The 19,148-nt window shown below is 46.4% G+C and overlaps 1 protein-coding gene across 4 annotated transcripts in view; it reads left to right on the forward strand.

Moving 5' to 3' along the window:
- Nin (ninein) overlaps positions 1-19,148 on the forward strand; it is a 93,869-nt gene that overhangs the window by 41,200 nt on the left and 33,521 nt on the right. For all 4 annotated transcript variants that reach the window (XM_057782129.1, XM_057782130.1, XM_057782132.1 and 1 more), the window contains exons 5-16: positions 2,093-2,132; positions 4,049-4,239; positions 8,283-8,429; positions 9,041-9,208; positions 9,665-9,801; positions 10,104-10,244; positions 10,502-10,676; positions 12,586-12,696; positions 13,072-13,161; positions 15,255-15,393; positions 16,988-17,109; positions 18,339-18,844. In XM_057782129.1, the coding sequence (XP_057638112.1) occupies positions 2,093-2,132; positions 4,049-4,239; positions 8,283-8,429; positions 9,041-9,208; positions 9,665-9,801; positions 10,104-10,244; positions 10,502-10,676; positions 12,586-12,696; positions 13,072-13,161; positions 15,255-15,393; positions 16,988-17,109; positions 18,339-18,844 (1,967 nt within the window). The remainder of the gene's footprint in view (positions 1-2,092; positions 2,133-4,048; positions 4,240-8,282; positions 8,430-9,040; positions 9,209-9,664; positions 9,802-10,103; positions 10,245-10,501; positions 10,677-12,585; positions 12,697-13,071; positions 13,162-15,254; positions 15,394-16,987; positions 17,110-18,338; positions 18,845-19,148) is intronic.

Raw genomic sequence — 19,148 nt, forward strand, 5'->3', positions numbered from 1 at the left:
TCTGCTGTCGCGTCTTTGTTGGTGATTCCCTATGTTTAATTAAGGTTACTTATGGAAGGAGTTATTTATGGGAACATGGGCACCGATCAGTGGCTGGCTATGCCATCGAAGAAAACATTTTTCCTACCCCCAGGCACCATTAACTGCCTACAAAGTCTCAGGCAGGGGTGGGGCCCTGTGATCCCTTCCACTCCATGATGGAATGTTGGAGGTCTCAAGACCAATCTCAAGCGAGCCTGTCTTATGAAGGTGGTCAGATGTGCTATGAACTCCAGGCCAGTGCCCATGGCATGCCTAGTATTGGGCTTTCTCAGGACTGAACTTTGGGATGGTTGCTGTCCCCATGGCAAGACTTCGCCGAGGGTCTCTGATGGCCCCATGCTCTGCTGAGCTCAGGAGACATTGGTAGTGTTTGCCTGCCTAAGCAACCCTGGCTGCCCTCCAACCTGCAGCCACCAGTCTGTCGCAGAAGGTGACTCCCAGAGGGGGAGAACCCCGAGTCACTACAGTTAAGTTGGCGAGGGCAGTGAGAGCTGCACTTGTTAACACTGCAGAAAATCCTTTAGAACAGTGGAGAGAATAAGAGTTAATCCTATAGTCCCTCAACTAAAACGAGTCTTGTTTTTATTGTCTATTTCCTTCTGGTCTTTGTCTGGTTATATAAATATTTGCTGCCAGCAATAATCATAGCACAGATCACATTTTTGTTATGTTCTTTCATTTAACATTTATTAAAATGTTTCCCCATGTTCCTCATGTTTTTTTTAATTTTAGTGACTGCATTATGTGGTACCATTATGCTTTATTCCCCATTGTTGAATATTTAAGTCATTTTAAATACTTTGTTGTTACAAAAGTGCCTCAGTATACATATTTGTGCACATGGCTTTCTCCTTTTTTTTGAAATTTCCTTTAGATAACTAATGAAATTATTGGGTTGAAGAGTGTGAATATTTTTATTTTGATACATAAGCCATTTTCATTATGAAAATAATTAATATCCATGCACATCGCTGCCAGCCATACATGAACAGGGCTGCTTCAGACTTGGTGGGAGTGGGAGCTGTAGCTTAAATACTTAGATAATTCAATAATAGCAGTTCAGTAATGACGGTTATGAGCCCGCTTTTAGCTCCTGTGCCCTTGTGTGGTGTTGAGTGAACCACACCGCTATGAGATGTTGCTGAGGTGAGCTGCCATCTGTACCCCATGTATCTCTGCTGGCACTCAGTGGTTAGGGTACCGTTCTGGCAGAGCACGCTCCCCACCCCCAACCCCGCTGTCAGTTCAGTTCCCAGCATCATGTCAGGCTGCTCACTACTGCCTGGAAGTCTAACTCCAGGAGATCTGACACCTTATGGTCTCACCTGTGTATATCCGACACAGACACACATGAGCATGATTAAATAAAATAAAATCCTTTTTAAAAAATGCGCAGATACTTCCAGAGACATAGCCAAATTGAAAGATTTAATTTTGAATACAAAGGTGAAAAGAATTCCACAAATACAAATTTCATATGAATTGCCTACTGAGGAGCCCCCACAAAAATAACAAGGCTGTAGTGTGTATGTGCCAGGCACAGTGCTAAGCACTTGGCTCATACTTCAGTAAATTCACACTGCTTTATTCCCATTTTACAGAGAGATAAACTAAGACCAGAGAGGTCAAGCAACTTACATAAGGTTAACTCCATAAGTAAGTTCTGCTCTTGGTTGTGGTCCCAAGGCGTAACATGAAGATGAGCACTCAGTCTGCACTTACTGAAGAACAAACTTAGGAATTTGGATGAACATTTGCTGGATGGCAAACTCTGGACGTTTGTTTGGGGCTGGTTTAAGGAGTTGTAACAGGATCTGTCACTGAAGAAGTAACCTTGAAAATGGCAAGTCCTTAGTGGCCTGCAAAGGCAGCACCTTGTGCTGGTGAGGCCTGCAAAGAACAGTCTATTTCAAGAGGTTTCAACCTGTTGGTTAGTTGTCTGCAGTGACGCAAAGGCTAAAGTTCCTTGAGAGGGTGACTTAGAGCCAGAGAGTAATATGGTCTAGAAGCTGGGTTCAAATGCGCACTAATCTTCTCTTGCCTTTTCTAGCACTGGACGACACAGCACAGTGAGGAGTATGAAGCAGAAGGTAAGAGAGAGCGTTGGAGTGGGAGGGGACTGCTGAGGAGGTGGGCAGTGGGTGGGGACTACTGAGGAGGTGGGCGGGGACTGCTGAGAAGGTGGGCAGTGGGTGGGGACTGCGGAGGAGGTGGGAGGGCACTCATGAGGAGGTAGGAGGGAACTGCTGAGGAGGTGGGTGGGGACTGCCGAGGAGGTGGGAAGTGGGTGGGGACTGCTGAGGAGGTGGACAGTGGGTGGGGACTGCTGAGGAGGGACTGCCCTTGGTTACTATGGCTGAGGCAGGCACTCTGTACCCACTTGCTTGCTCCTTCCCTGGAAGCTAGCTGGGCATTGACATTAGGACCAACAGCACCAGGAAAAAAGCAAACAACATTTCCTAGTGATACTTCATCTTCAAGTCCTAGCTATTAATATGACCTGAAAGACGGCTTCTCAGGGTTCTTACTGCTGTGAAGAGACACCATGACCCTGGCAACTCTTACAAAGGAAAACATTCAATTGGGACCGGCTTTACAGTTCATAGGTTTAGTCTGTTATCATGTTAGGAAGCATGGAGGCATGCAGGCACTTTGTGCTGGAGAGGTAGCTGCTAGTTCTCCATCTGAATTGGCAGGCAGCAAGAAGTGGCAATGATACTGGCCAGGCTTGAGCTTCTGAGACTTTAAAGCCCGCCCCCAAGTGACACACCTCCAACAAGGACACACCTCCTAATAGTGCCACTCCCTTTGGGCCTAGAGGGGGACCATTTTCATTCAAACCACCATAGCATCTAATATGTAGCAGCCCACTTACAGACCAGTCTCTGTTCAGACTCTCAAAGGAATGTGAACGTCCTGTTAAGCACATCCTTTCCAAGTGTCCGGTATTGAGCATACACTTGAAGCAGAACACATCGATCCTCTGGCCACCAGATGGCACTGTGGTTCGGCAGCAGGAGGCCTCCGCTTTCTCTTCTGCTAACCCCAGATGAGCTGTGGTTGAGTATGATTAAAACAATGTGTTCTCTGGCTCGCCAGCCTGGACCAACAGGATAGCGATGGGTTTAATTTCTGTCAATAAATGGCATGAATGACACTAATTAGTCCTTTCCGTCGTCAGTGGTTCTTCCAGGTACAGAAAATAGGTCCGATAGTTATCCCATGATGACTTCATGGGCTCTCACATTTACAGCACCAGTTTAGAAGCAAGATGGTTAATACCAGATAAATAGTCTTGTGTTTCAATAAGTAGCCGGGCCCTGTCTTCAAACAGATTGTATCCCTCATCTTACCACGTCTTCTTTTAAGTTGCATTCTTGGGTTTCTGTGGGTCAGGGAGATTTGGAGACTAGCTGAACCTTGAAAGGCTCATTATGGTTGTTTCCTTCCCAGGAAAAGAGGCTGTGATGCTTAGACCAGAAAGAAAACAGAAATAAAAAATTCTGGAAGGCCTCAGTTGAGGCCTTTGACCTGTGTCTCCTCAGTGTGAGATAATGTTCCTTTCTTGTGGGCGGCCGTCCCAGAGCAAAAAATGCCTCCAATTTACAATGGGATGTCAACACCAAATCAAAGCAGGGACAATATTTATTTGTCTCATACAATATGTATTTGAGGATAGAGAGGTGGTTTTGTAGTTAAGAGCACTAATTGTTCTTTCAGAGGACCCAGGTTCGAGTCCCAATTATAGTTATATAACTGTATATATATATATAGATAGAGATAGATAGATAGATAGATAGATATAGATATATAGATATATAAAACTATACTTCCTCCATGGATACTATATGCATGTAGTGTACAGACATACATGCAAGCAAAACACTCATACATGCAAAAGTATAAAAACGATGGAAAGATTTACTCTCCAAAGGTACGTTTTCTGTCACAGCCACCATCCCTGTGGGAATCCTTTGAACACAACATAGTCTATGCTTGATTTTAGGACAGCTAAGGTTTTGGAACCCAGATGACCTGAATGCTTCACACAGTGGGTCTTGCCCTCCCCAAGACTGGATAGAAGAGAAACTGCAAGAGGTTTGCGAAGATCTGGGGATCACTCGAGATGGTCACCTGAACCGGAAGAAGCTGGTTTCCATCTGTGAACAATACGGCTTACAGAACGTGGATGGAGCGGTAACCGGGTGCTTTGTTCTCATTTGGGGCTGATGCTGTGGCTACCTTGTTAGAGACGTGCATTCTTTTTTCCTAGAAAGACATCCTATTTGTACACTCTCGTTTTGTTTTTGGGAAAGGCATGCTGTGTGGCAGAAATCAAAGCTGATGTAACTGAGCTTCCTGAATATATAATGCGGCCCCCTACTGTGCTATGTTACCTCATATGAGATAACCAGACAAGCTCAGCTCTGCCAGCATATAGCTGTAGAAGCATCACCCAAAAGAGGAAAATGTGGGGAAACGTGGAAGAATTAAGGAACGCCAGAGACTGGAATTAGAGTGTTTTGAAGGCCAGGCTGCTGGATTTGCAGATCTGGAAGGATCTCAGTGTCATTGCTTGTCACTTGGGGACACTGAGTGTTGAATGGGACAGGCAGCCTCAGCAACCTCGGTCTGAAGTTTGCAGACTGGTGTTCGGGGAGCCTTGCTGTGAGGAACAGCCAGATTCTGGCCCACGAGGTAGCAGGGTCAGGTAGGCTGGGGACTTTGAAGGCATAAAGGGTCGTGAGAGTCTGCTTTATGCTTTATGAGGAATCGAGAGCTCTCCAGAATTAGTGTGTGAATAGCCGGGAAGCACCGGAAAATGCATGAGACAAGTCTTTCAGAAAGCTACAAACAAAGGTTAGGGAGAGTTGGAGGTTAGGAGACAGCCATTGCTCTGGGATCCTTGAGTCTAATGATATCTGACACCACGCTGGCTGCCTCCGCTGGCTGCCTCTGGGGGGGAACGTGGTAGCATGTTCCTAACCAAGAGACCAGTCTTTAACGGCTGCCAAGTAGCCTGACTTGCAGGAAAGCTTGGTTTTTCTCATCTGACGTGAGCATTATATAACCCCTCTGACAACCTTTGTAATACCCCAGTGCTCATTTATTTTCAACAGTGGTTATTGAGTCATAGAATTAATTGTCCCAATTTCTGAACCAATGCGGTCCAAAGAGCCTTAGGTTGTTGTTTTGTTTTTTTTGTTGTTGTTGTTGTTTTGTTTTGTTTTTGTTTTTTAACCCAGAAACATTTCACAAGCTTGAATTGCTGATCTGGGAACAATCCTTGGACATAAACCGCAGCCACTCACAGGGAGCTGGCTTCCTTTTTTTCTGCTGGGAGCTCCTAAATCCTGAGATGGCAAAGGACACTTTCACTTCTTTCCCGGTGCCGCACCAATTAGGAAGGCATTGCTCATGGAGCTTGCTCCTGCTTAGTGTTTCCACCCCCTCCCACCGAGAGAAATCAGGAGATGTCCTGCATTTCATGTCCTTAGCTCTGAACCAAAGCTGAGTGCAAGCTGGTGTTATTGGCATCGGACTTGGGATCCTGGAACTTTATACCTGGAAGTAGTTTGAACTCTGCCAGCCTTTTGCAGAGGAAGCCAGTGAGATTGCTGTCGCCCCTGTTTTTTGGAGGGCGAGCTAGATTTGTTCTCTGGCTGTCACTCACACCACACTTTCTGTAAGAGAGGCCAGCGAAGAGGGCAGGGCTGGCAGACTACCTCCCTCGAGGCCACATCAAACCCAAGGATGACTTTGTTTGACCTGTCCAGTATTTTAAAAGCCGAACTTTGAGACACACTCTTTGAAACTGGAAGTTTTCCCTAAATATTTGCAATAGCAAGCCCCAACCAGCGTCTCTGGAGACGACAGGCAGCCATGTGCTCGGCTAGCACAGACCTCACCACTTGCTCTCTGATGTCGGAAACCTTCATGCCTCGGTGACTCCTGTTACCTCCCAGACCCTTGTGGGTGTCCCAATCCCTGGACCCTCTTCTGGTGCATGTTTCCCATCCTACACAGGGAGAAGTCAGCCACTCACAGACCTGGCCAGTGTGGGAAATGAAAATGACCTTGTTCTAGATGGGACCCCTGTTTCCAATGCGGGCAGGCACCCCAGTTGCTTATGTGCCCAGCATTCTCTTGAGCCCAGTCCTAACCATCCAGCGCTTTCTAAATTCACATCCTTTTACCCACCACTTCTCATCCTGAGCTCTGCCTTAAAATAACTGGCAAGAGTCTATTACTCCAGCAGGTTTGGATGGATTAAGTGACGTGTGTTCAGGCCACCTAGAAACTGCACGGATTTGGCCAAGCATGGATGTAATCCATTGGTATGTCTGGATTTCATGGACATTTCTGCTTGGACGGCCCTCAAAGCTACATCCCTTAGGTCATAGTTCTCTAGATGGGTGAGAATGAGGCAGAAAAGCTGAAGGCATTCGGCAGCCTAAGCATCTTGTCTCAAATGCGACTGATCACAAGATCCAGTTAGAACCACAGATGTTTTTTCTTCTAGAAGAGTTTCCTTGTTTCAGAATCCTCTCCCAAATGAAACATATGTCTCCTCTGACTTGGGAAAAGGCGTTTGAGATAAAATTCATTAGCATACTGTCTTCTTGCTTCTTGAGTCTTGGACATCATATGGGAACTTGTCACCAGTACGGTCTTAAGTCTCTCCCTTAGCGCGCGACAGCAGCCATACTGTAAGATCTCTGAGTGGTTTCTGTTTTGTTCTTGGAGGCCTGTTCCGTAATGAACTTTTATCACACAGTGAGGGCCTATGTCTTTCCTTCTGCCTGTGACTTCATGGTTCATGCCACTCTTTCCCTGTCCCATTCCTGTTGGGACTAAGGAACCGTCCCTCGACAAGCCTCCACACCGGTGTGGTCCAGTCTCCCTGTTCCTTGTTATATGATGAAAATTATACGATGGTCACCAGAGAGCACAGAGTGGGGAGGCAAAATTCCTTCCTCTTCCAATATATGAGACCCTCCTTTTGCACACACACAAACGAGATCATTCTCATCCAGCCTTGGTCTTTCCTGGGCTAACACATTAAAACGCGACTTTAGCGTGTTTCAACTCTGCGGTCTGTCACAGAGCTTCTTGAGTTCCTTTCCCTGTTTCTGTAATAAAACATCCTGGAGGGGGCAGCATAGGGGAAAGGGCTTTGTCTTAGTCACCGTCCCAGTGCCATGATAACACCATGGCCAACACAACTGACAGAAGCATTTAATCGGCGCCTTGGTTACAGCTTCAGAGGGTGAGTCCATGGTCATCATGGCAGGAAGCATGGTGGCTGGAGGTAGGCATAGAACTAGTGCAGTAGCTGAGAGCTTACATTCTAATCTGCAGACACAGAGAGGAAGACTGCACCTAAGGTGGACTTTTGCAACCCCAGTGACACACTCATCCAATAAGAGCACACCTCCAAATCCTTCCTAAACATTTCCACTGTGAATCAAGCATTCTAATATATGAGCCCGCTGGAGTCATCCTCATCAACCCAGCGCAGGTTTATTCTGCGTCACCATGCACAGTCCACCGTGGCCTGGAAGTTAGAGCAGCAGGGATTTGAGTCATATCTGGTCATATCCCATTCATAATCAGGAACAGGTGATGAACAAATGCTTGCTCCGGCTCAGCCCATTCTCTCCACTTGGGGAGTCCAGGATCCCAGCCTCCATGGGTAGAGCTTCCCATTTTAGTTGATGCAACCAAGATAACCCCCCATAAACAAGCCCAGGGGCCCCTCATGTTATTCCAAATCCTGTCAAGTTAGCAGTTAACACTAAACATCACACATGCGAATCTGAACATGTCAGTATGAGCTAGATGTCAATTGCTTAGAACCACCACGTTTTGAAGGCATAACAAATGTCCAGTTAACATAGGGTTATGAGCTGTATGTATGGAGCGATTTTTAAAATTTATAAAAATAATAATACCTGAGACATTTAAGGCTGCCTGTCCTGGAAGGATGAACAAATGAAAGAAAAGTTGATTGCTAAATTGTATGATGTTATGGAGATATTGAAAATGGACTTTTATTGTGTTTGAGGGAAAGGAGAGGACATCATTTCTAAAGAGGGGAATTCTTTTAAATGAGACTAGAGACAGCAGTATACGCCTGAAGTCCTAGAGTCGCCAGGGGGATGGATTTCTACTGACCGGAAGTATATTGTGCATGTGCTATTTGTGTGTGTTTAAAACGCGGGATTGTTCTTTCCTAGACGTTGGAGGAAGTCTTTCTCAGCCTTGATCCCGATGGTACAATGAGCGTCGAAGACTTTTTCTATAGTCTGTTTAAAACTGGGAAGTCCCTCACAACATCAGCATCTACTCCCTACAGACAACTAAAGCGGCATCTCTCTATGCAGGTAAGAGGTCAGCGCACAGAGCTGGCTGTGTGTGGTGGTGCACACCTGTGATCCCAGCCCTAGGGAGGTAGAGGCCAGACAGCCATGAAAGGTGGAAGTTAGCGTGGACTACTTAGTAAGACCTGTCTTAGGAAAGAAAAGAATCAACAGAATGTTTTTCAGAACAAGTGTTAAGAAAAAAAAAACCATTTAGTAATTCTGAATGGCTTAATTTGTTGTCTAAAGGAAAATACAAAGAAGAAAAGGTATTCTAGAGAATGAGAAAGACTAAGCCATTCGAAAGGAAAGGATGGTTGGAGTAATGGCCATAAATTACAGAGTGTGAAGGCCACAAATTATGCCTCTTGATGACAGTGTGGGGTCGAAGAAACCTGGTATCAAGTAGCCATACATCTCATCTTCAGCCAACTCTCCTGGAACAGTTCTTTCTGATAAGCTTGTAGGCTTGGCTCCCTGGGAACCACGGATCAAAGGCACAGCATGGCTTCCCTACCTCCACCCCAGGCTGTGCCAATTGAATTCTGCCCAGCCTGGCGGTTCCAGTCTCAGCCAGTATCCAGCTGATTTTCTGGGGCTCACCTTGGTTTGCTCAGGACTCTTTCTTCTTCCAGTCTTTTGATGAGAGTGGACGGAGGACCACAACCTCGGCAGCCATGACAAGTACCATCGGCTTCCGGGTCTTCTCCTGCTTGGATGATGGGATGGGCCATGCATCTGTGGAGAGGATCCTGGACACCTGGCAGGAAGAAGGCATTGAGAACAGCCAGGAGATCCTGAAGGTGTAGCAGCTAAACTGGCAATCCCGGGAAGGGGGTGTCGGTTTATCTTTTGAAACTAATTTTTGACTTGATTTTTCCTGAATGACTTAATGGTTTTGAGATCTCAGAGATAAGAGATAACTTTTTAAACCAGAAGCCTATGGCTGAATAGTTCCATGTGTGTGTGTGTGTTTTTTTTTAATCTCAAATTATTGACCTAAGGAAACTCTTAGTTCATCTTCATTTGGCAGAGTTTGAAATACACCTACTGTGTTTGTTTACAATGTCTGGTGGGCTGTCATGAGATGCGAGCTTGGTTTCCTTAAGAAAATGGTGTTCTAAATGAAAGCTGCCCTCTGAGGGACCCTCCTGGTCTCTCGGCTGACTTCTGTCTCCGTTTATACAGCTTCCGGCACTTTCTGCTTCTGGGAGCTGGGCTTGTCGTTTGTTTTGACTCCGTGTTGTTCTGATTCCCAGGCCTTGGATTTCAGCCTGGATGGAAATGTCAACCTGACAGAACTGACGCTGGCTCTCGAGAATGAACTCTTGGTCACCAAGAATGGCATACACCAGGCAGCTCTGGCCAGCTTCAAGGCCGAGATCCGGCATTTGTTGTAAGTCCAGCAGGTTTGCCTGGTCCATTCCCTTGTCGCCCATGTCACCAGCCCTGGAGCCTTTTCTTGTTCACAGGCTAGCATGGCTGCTCTTCCTGTATGTTGAAGGGAAGCGAGCTGGGGCTCTGATTGGCAGGAGCTTCTAAAGGGAACTGTGGACGGCATTTTCGTTTGGGGAAGGTTTTGGTTGTCTTGGTTTTGTGTTTGTTTTGAAGCGAGTCAGATGAGAGGGTTTTTTTTGGGGGGGTCTCCTGGTTGCTTAGAAACGGTTTCCTACTAATTCACTTTCTTTCTAATTCTAGGGAACGAGTTGACCAAGTGGTCAGAGAGAAAGAGAAGCTACGGTCGGACCTGGACAAGGCGGAAAAGCTGAAGTCTCTGATGGCTTCAGAGGTCGACGATCACCATGCGGCCATTGAGCGGAGGAATGAGTACAACCTCAGGTGTGGCCAGAAGGGCGAGGTCAGGGTCCTTCCCTGACTTTCCCAACCCTCCGTTTTCCCTCTACCGCAACTCAGGGCAGGGTGGGAACAAAGCTAGGGACCACATCTGACTGGAGAGGTACGGCCCAGCTTTCGGGAAGGAAGGCAGAGCACTTTTAGGCATTGTCACAGTGTGCCTCTGTCTCCAAATTTGGAATCATCACATACTGTCCTCCAGGGAGTCTTAAAGCCACCTATTGATCTGTCCTCCGTCACAGGAAGCTGGATGAAGAATACAAGGAGCGCATAACAGCCTTGAAGAACGAACTCCGCCAAGAGAGGGAGCAGATCCTGCAGCAGATGGGCAAGCAGCGGGTGGAGCTCGAGCGGGAAATTGAAAAGGCCAAAACGGAAGAGAACTACGTCCGGGACCGCCTTGCCCTCTCCTTGAAGGTAGCCTTCCTGTTAGCCCTGCAGCCTGGATCCGTGCTGGGTACCCACACATTGCTCCTCCATTCTAAAAGCATGAGTTTGCATAGGGCTAAATGCAAGGATCCTCACTGCCCTGACCAGGACATGGTGGTGGCTTTGCTAGCATTTGGGACTGCAGGGGGCCTAGGGTCTAGTAGGAGCTCTCTGCTCCTCTTTTATGCTCCTTTTGCCGAAGCCCCAACACCACAGGCTGTATTAACTTCACATTCCCATCACACCCCCTTTCTTGTTGTCAGTAGTAGGTTGTGCCTCTACGATTGTAGCTGTACCCCCCGCCTTCCTCCTGTCGCCCACATTGTCCCCTGTGCTCAGTATGTGACTTGGTATCCAGAGCATCAGCCAGGGTCTGGAGTGCAGGGTTTGCACAGTATATCAGCTCAGCATCTACATGTGGCTATTCTTTGAGAGACTGAAATAATAGAGTTGGCGCTTTAGGAGAAGGTAGTGTTTTGTTGTTGTTTTTGTTTATTTGGTTGGTTTTTCAAAACAGGGTTTCTTTGTGTAGCCCTGGCTGATCCTGGCTGTCGCTCTGTAGACCAGGTTGGCCTTGAACTCACAGAGATCCACCTGCCTCTGCCGGGATTAAAGGTGTGTACCACTACCCGCCTCCCCCACCGCCCGCTAGGGTTTTTTTTTAATGCGTTAAGTACATTTTTTAAACTCCATATTGCTATGTGAGAGTGTGAACTAGAATACATTAAAAATATACTGGCTCTCTATTCTTTTGGCAAAATGTACTTGGAAAATAGCATTCTTCCAATCAGCCCTTAACCCTGGAGATGAAAATATGTCAAATGGCAAGTCTGTATTCCTGGGTTTTTTTTTTAAACAAATGTGGGTGAAATCTTTCTAAAATGTACTGTGAAAAATCTTTTTTTTTTAATGAAAAGTTCGTGAGTTTCAGTTGGTATGTTATTTTATTATAATTTGCTTTTGCATATAAATTATGAGCCATTTATGGGTAACTTCTGTATCCTTACACCAAAATCATCTATAAATTAGCTGTAAACTGCAGTGAGCATTAGTTAACACTGCTTTTGGATTTACTCTTCTTAGTTCTTCTGAGCCTCCTGCTATGGCTAGACAAGGTGTTTCCCTTTAACATGAATCAGTTTGGTGGGGACACAGTGACATGAGCACATGGCGGTCAAGGAATAACTTTCAGGAAGTCAGTTCTCCCCTTCTCCATGTGGGCTTTGGGGCGTTAGCTCAGTTGGTCCGGCTTGGTGGCGAGTGCCTTTGCCCACTGAGCCAGCTCGTGCCGCCAGAAGGGACTTTATAACCAGTTTTTTACAACAATCCATTGAGAATCTGTCCCTTAAAGTACTCCATTGTAATGCCGCATAGAAATAAAATAAAGCCATCTATGTACTTTCTTTTTTAAAGTAAGTGTGTATTGCTGTCCATTATTAGAAAATAGTATCCACATTAAGATGTGGAGTTACCTTCAAGCCATTTAATGTGGTATCTACAAGGCACTGTCATTTTGGGACGGAACCAGTGAGCAGAAACCACGCTGAGCCGTCTTCTGCATTTGTGGCTTGCTCTGTGGATCCAGTGTGGATTCTACTCTGACAGTGTATGTCCCAGTTGGTTCTGGATGTATTTCCAATGCTCGATACCCACATGGGCCTGTTAGTAGCTAAGGCGTGGAGGAGCACAATTTTATGAGGTCCTCTTTAAAGCCAGAGTTTCAGATCGTGTCCTAGGTATCGGCCCTTTTAATAACTATTTTGTTTCTAGTTTTCTCTAGCTTTCATGATAGATGGCTTTTCTTAATCTCAAGTCCTGGTTTTTATTTCATATAAAAGTGATAAGACAGTGTTCTGATTTCTGACCTGTGTCGTGTTTATTTTACCAAATTTTTAAGGAAAACCATCGCCTGGAAAACGAGCTTCTGGAAAATGCGGAGAAGTTGGCAGAGTATGAAGCCCTGACCAACAAACTTCAGCACAATCTGGAAAATGTGTTAGCAGAAAAGGTAGTTCGTCTCCTTCCGATTTCCTGATGAGTTGCCCAAAATGTCACTCACCCAAAAGAGCAGAGGCAATGCCAAGAACATTTTTATTAGGGAACTGTTTGGACTCCTACAGGAAGTTGTAACTTCTCAGGATAGAATTTGGAGTAGTGGCTGTGAGGGAAAGCATTGCTTGGCATGGAGGTCGGCTCCGACCCAGGCGGAAGACATAGCTCTTGGGTGTTCTCCTGTTCTGGTTGGTGGTGTCTCGGCTCAAATGCCACATTCCTGTCATATCTGGGAGCTCGGGTGACACCAGAAACTGAGATCTTTGGAATGTGATAGGTCAAAGAAAGGCCCTTGGGAAAAATGACAGCCTTGTTTTTTTGTCCTTTCTAGTTTGGTGACCTCGATCCCAGCAGTGCTGAATTCTTTCTTCAAGAAGAGAGGTTGGCGCAGATGCGAAATGAGTATGAGCAACAGTGCAGGGTGCGTGGCTGATGGGAACTTAGCAGTGCAAGGGGCCCTGGGTTCAAGTCCCAGCCTCGGCACTTCCTGATCTCTTCTACTGCAATCTTTGGGTGCCTCCGCTTCCTTTGTGTGCAGTGGCAAAATGAGTGCCCACCCAAAGGGCAGCTGTGGAGGCTCAGAGAGAATCTGTGTAGCGTGCTTAGAGGAGAGCCAGCCACACACTAAACAAATACATGAACGCTAGCTACTCGTTGTATCCATATCCTGGGCTGTCAGTAGTCAAGCAAACTGCATTCAGGTCTACCTTGTCTTGTGACTGTATAGAGGAATGTCCAGTTTTATGCTGAATGAAGAAATATGTGGCTTTATTGATGTGTTTATTCCAAAATTAGCTTCCCCTAGCTGCTTGTTGTAAACTTGATGTGACTGGAGTTAGTGTTGTCCTAGTCCCTACCCCTTTTTCCAAATATTTGAAATTTTAAATATTTCTAAATTATTTGAAAAAGGCAAAAACTCGGAGCAGAAACCACTCAGGCTTTGGTTGTTAACCATTCCCAGGGCCTACCAGATGCAGTTGTTCTTAGGACTGTTTCTTAATTCCTCTAAGCATAGGAATTTGATCTTTTTTCTTAAGTCAAAAATACTTATTAACGAGGTAGGTGGAACTGAGTTCTTGTTTTAGATACAACTTGTACTTGTGCAGAGATGAGGAAATCCATCCCCCCGTGAGATTGCTGCTGGCCTCCCTCCTCAGGGGCTGAGCTGCACATCTAGGAAGTGGCAGGCACTTCTGCTGCCTTCACCATCCGCTCATGTTATTTTAGTTGTCTCTAGAGTGAATGAATCGTCAGTAAACCTGTTACTGATGCCTTCAACATTCTCCCGTTTCATCACTTTGTATGCCATGCATTCCTTGCGTTCGATGTATGCATACAATTCCGTGTCTTTAATTATATTCAAACAGCTGAGCCATCCTGACCATACTCAGTGTGAGAATGTTGTCGTCTCTCCAGGGACACCCCCCCGCCCGTTCTACTTTAGCTGGCTTCTCTTGTTTATTGTCCCCCCGCCCCACCTCCCACCACAAGCAGCTATGGGCCTATTTTCTGTCTCTGTAGAGCTAATCTTCACCTTTCATAGAAATGGAATCATGTAGCATGGTTCTTTGTAAACGGCTTCCTCCAGCTGGTGATATTGGCCGTGTTTATCATGTTGATAGATGTGTCTGTGTTCTCTTCCTTCCAGTGGCTGAATAAAATCCCATTGTATAGATAAGCAACATTTTGTTAATCAGTTAGTAGAAATTTGAGTTTTTAGGGATTATCATGAATAATGTATGCTTTGATGCAGTTTTTTGCGTGGGCATACATATATATGTTATTTCTTTTGGTGTTTATACCTGCAAGTGTTCGACTGGGACACAAGATAAATCAATGTTTATCTTTTGGGAACTGGTAGACCTCCTCTGAGGTGGTGACACCATGTCCCTTCGAACCGTATGAAAGTCCCAGCTTCCCCACATCTTTCTTTACCATTGTTGTCATACAGCATCCTGGTAGCTAACAGTGTCACAAGTCTTCTGATGTACTTATTGCCTGTTTGTGTGTCTTCTTTATTGAGCTATCTTATCGCATTTGCCCATTTTTTAAGTTGAATTCCTTGTCTTTGAGTTCTAATAATCTTTATAAACTTGAGTTATAAGTTCCTACCTGATAGTTAACAAAACTTTCCTCCAATTACATGTATTATCTTTTTACTCATCTTAAAAATATGTTTTTATTTTCATTATGTGTATATGTGTTTGTGTTGTTTTGGCATTTGAGTGCAGTACCCCTAGAGGCCAGAAGAGAGAATCAGATTCCCCTGGAGTGGGAGTCAGGTGATTGTAGACCCCCTGATGTGGGAGCTGGGCACCAGATTCAGGTCCTGTGCATAGCAAGACAGGTTCCTGACCTCCGAGTTCTCTCTTCAGCCACCTTCTCTTTTTTACTTTCTTGGTGTCTTTTGAAGCATAGAAGTTTATATTTTGCTATTATCCATCTTATCTGTTTTTCTTGTTGCTTGCCCTCTTGGTACCCCATGTAAAACTGGTGTTGGTTTTTAAACCCCAGCTTTTACAAGACCAGGTGGATGAACTTCATTCAGAGCTAGAAGAATATCGTGCACAAGGCAAAATATTAAGGCACCCCTTGAAGAACTCGCTGTCAGAAGAACTTGACCTTAACAGTGGTGGCATTGAACCCGACCAAGGTAAACAGAGTTGCACACAATCTTTCTGATCTGCATTTGACCTGGTTTCTAGAACCATGGCTGCATGCAGCATTGCTGAACACTGGCATTGTGGAATCCAGGGAAGGAGAGACTTTGGCAGTCTCATTTCTTGAGCTGTCTCACTTGTAGCTGGGTTTCTCGTTTGTCCTTGAGGTCTCTATAAAAAATATTTCTGATTTTGATATTGCTGACTCTTCCCTCCTCACCAGTGTCTGCCTGGTATGAAGATGGTTTGGAAGAGTGAGCCAGCCACACACCACAGAACCCATAACTGGTTTTCAAAGGCTGGCTAAGCTAAATGCCTTATTTGCCTCTGCAGAACAGCAAATGAGTTAATAGCTAATGCCTGTGGCTTGGGGGGAGGCAGTGAGTGGCGAGGGTGGCAGGCCTGTTTGGGAGCCACAGTACAGCACCGCTCAGCTCTTTGCCTGATGCCTGCCTCTTTGCTCGGTGTGTTGTGTTGTCGTTTCAGCAAGGCTCACGTGAACTTTGCTGCTGTTGTAGCTTCTCCTCCCCTTTGGTTCTTAGGAAGGTGGTTTATTCCTTCTCTCACCTCTACCGTAGGACCATCGGGTGGTTGGGAGGTGGTGGAAGAAGTCATGAGTCCTTTCTTCTGAATCGTGACTCGCTTACTGTAGCTTGTCCGCCCGAATGTTGAGGGTTAGTGCCAAGGAACTCCACCACCTTGGCATGGGGATGTGTTAAAATGTATGAAGAGAAAGCTCAAGGCAAGACTGTCGATCCCAGCTGCTAGAAGTCTGCCCCAGAACGTTGTCCATCTGCCTTCAGGTCTTCCAAAGGAGAAAACTATTTGAGTCTCACTGCCCTGAGACATCTCTATCTGGTAGTAGAGGTATTTGACCTTGTGCTAGCTCAGCCCTCAACTTCTGTCCATATTTTCAATTTTCCTGTGGTTCTTCTTGTGACCAAAGGGAAAAGCAAACTCCCTGGAAGGCGTTGAGACTCTCCTCCCCAGTTGTCCACACCTGCACTTCTGAGCCACGCCCTGTTTGTAGCTGATTGTTTAAGGTGAAAACAGCCTAGACACCAGGACATTCACGACAGTAAAACAATCGTGTGCGACATTGAAGGATGGATCAGACCTCTTGGCCCATGAAGTTAGTCCCATAAGACTCAGCAGCAAGGGTATCAGCCATTTCTACAGTCCCCCACCACATCACCCTCTGAATTTGTCACTAGGCAGTTTCTGGATTGACAAAAGGCTGGTTCATTTGAACAGACTCTACCTATGCTATCTCCTTGCCACATAGCATTTTTACAGAGAGCTCACATTCAATCAATATATTCCATGCACGCCCATAAATTATTAAAAATAAGATGTTCCACGGAGGCAGATAAGGCATGGTTTGGCACACCGCCTATATTCACGAGAATCTATCCACCTTCCTCTTGTTGCCCTAATGCTTGAAGAGCAGAGAAGCTGTGCATGGCTTCACACATGGGCACATCTGGCTGAGAAGGATTCCTTAGTCAAGCCATACCGCTCACCAGATGCCAGCATGTGCCAATGAGAGAACCTGAGGCAGCGTCCGTGGTTTCTGTGTGTTTCCAGGGCTCAGTTCTGAAGAATGCAATCCCCTGAATATGAGCATTGAGGCAGAGCTGGTCATCGAGCAGATGAAAGAACAGCATCATAGGGACCTGTGCCACCTCAGACTGGAGCTGGAAGAGAAGGTAAGCCTTGCTTCCCAGCCTCATCCTCTGGTTGCGGGGAGCCCTGTCAGCATGCCAAGTTCCTGCCGCTTTTTCCTCACAGGCCCGTTCTGTGATGTGATTTTCCCCTGGTCCTTGTTGTAGACAGTGAGAAAGTTGTCCAGCGTGTGGTGTGCTCAGCCTCTCATATCGTAATATACTAATTATAGTGTTTTTAACTTGCTTAAAAATATCCCAATTAAAAAACAAACCAACAAACCCTTTCTCTGATGTAGCACCACTTACTAGATGAGATACAACTTCTTATCCCTGGCCTCTCAGTCCTTCACAATGTGGCCGCTCACCTTCACCATGTTTTGAGTTTTGGGTTTTTTTTTTCCTTTCTCACATGTGGTATGTGGTATGCATGTTTACACATGTATTCATGCTAGCGTTCAAGAGCATATGAGTGTGTCAAGGCTGGAGATTGACATCCAGTGTCTTCCTTGATTGGTATCTCACTGAACCCAGAGCGTGGCCATCCATCTAGTCCAGCTAGCCCAGGGAACCCTCTGTCTCTGCCTCCACGGTGCTGGGGTCACATGCATCTTGGACATATACATGTCACCACATCTGTATGTGGGTTTCAGGGATCAAGCGGAAGTCCCCATTACCGAGTGCCACCTCCTCCGCCTCTGCTTTCATGCATTCACTTGAGTTTTGCTGATCTCCAAATAGCTCTACCAAGCTCTGCGTGGAGCCTCAGAGGTGCTCCCCTTCACCTCCCCACCTCTGCTTTCCCACTGCAAACTTAGGGTCGAAAACACTTAGTCTGTAAGGTACTCTGCCAGCCACACCAAACGCAAAGTTAATTGTTAATTCAGTGAGAGACCCTGCAGCGCCCTGGCCCACCAGCCTAGCCTGTTCAGTGAGTTTCAAGCCCATGAAAGACCTGTCTGTGAAAAAGAAGGTGGATGGTGGCTAAAGACTGACACCATGGTTGTCCTCTTGCCCCCACGCATGTGCACACACCTGCACGTGCATCTCCTTGTACACATACAAGCACACACATGCACAAACACACACCTAAAGAAATATAAGCGGACCTTGCTTGCTTTAGTATTTTACTTCAGGTGCTTTAGAACCTTCGCTGCTTTCAATCAGAGTGAGAAATCACGAGAGTCCCGGGGGACAGAGGCGCTTGTTGCCGCCATTCTCTCTTTGCATAGCCTAGAACCCGGTCACCCCGTGCGTTCACTGTCTGGTTCTAGGTGCGCCATTATGAGAGGCAGCTGGATGAAACCAGGGTGACCTGTGAAAAGGAGCAGGCAGCCATGAAGCAAAAATACGAACATGGAATGCTCACCTTGGAGACCCAGATAAGTGACCTTCGAGGTGAGATTGCCGATCTCCAAGGGCAGGCAGTGGTGCTGAAGGAGGCCCACCACGAGGCCAGCTGCCGGCACGAAGAGGAAAAGAAGCAGCTGCAACTGGTGTTTGAGGAGGAGAAGACTCAGCTTCAGGAGGAGCTGCGGCTGGAGCATGAGCGGGAGCTCAAGGCCAGGCTGCAGCAGGCGGAGGAAAGTTTTCAGCGGGAGAGAGAGGAGCTCGCTCAGGGGGCTGCCTGGAACGAAGAGAAGGTGAGGGACTTGACGCAAAACCTGGAGCAGTCTTACCAGGAGCAGCTGCAGAGCCTGGTGGAGAAGCACACGCTAGAGAAAGAGGAGCTGAGGAAAGAGCTCTTGGAATGCCACCAAAGGGAACTTCAAGAGGAAAGGTAAGAAAGTGAGGGGAACGGAGCCATCTGGCCACTGCTTCTTTTCTTGGGAGTTCCCGCCAGTCAGAGAGGACTAAGGGGCAGAGAAACCCATATATCAAAATCATTCTTTAAAAGCTAATCCAGCCAGTTTTGCCTTGTTGACCGGGAGCCTCCCTTGGGGTTCCTGGAACTATTGTGATGTACGTACACACGGGAGGGTGGGCAGTCAGAGGAACTGTTCCTGTATGAGACTTACCAGCTCTCTGTGCTCCAGTTGAGGGCCAGGTCCTTCCTGCTTCGATGCTGTTGCTTTCGGAGAAAT

This window comes from Chionomys nivalis, chromosome 10, assembly GCF_950005125.1.
Source record: "Chionomys nivalis chromosome 10, mChiNiv1.1, whole genome shotgun sequence".
In the NCBI taxonomy this organism is placed as follows: Eukaryota; Metazoa; Chordata; class Mammalia; order Rodentia; family Cricetidae; genus Chionomys; species Chionomys nivalis.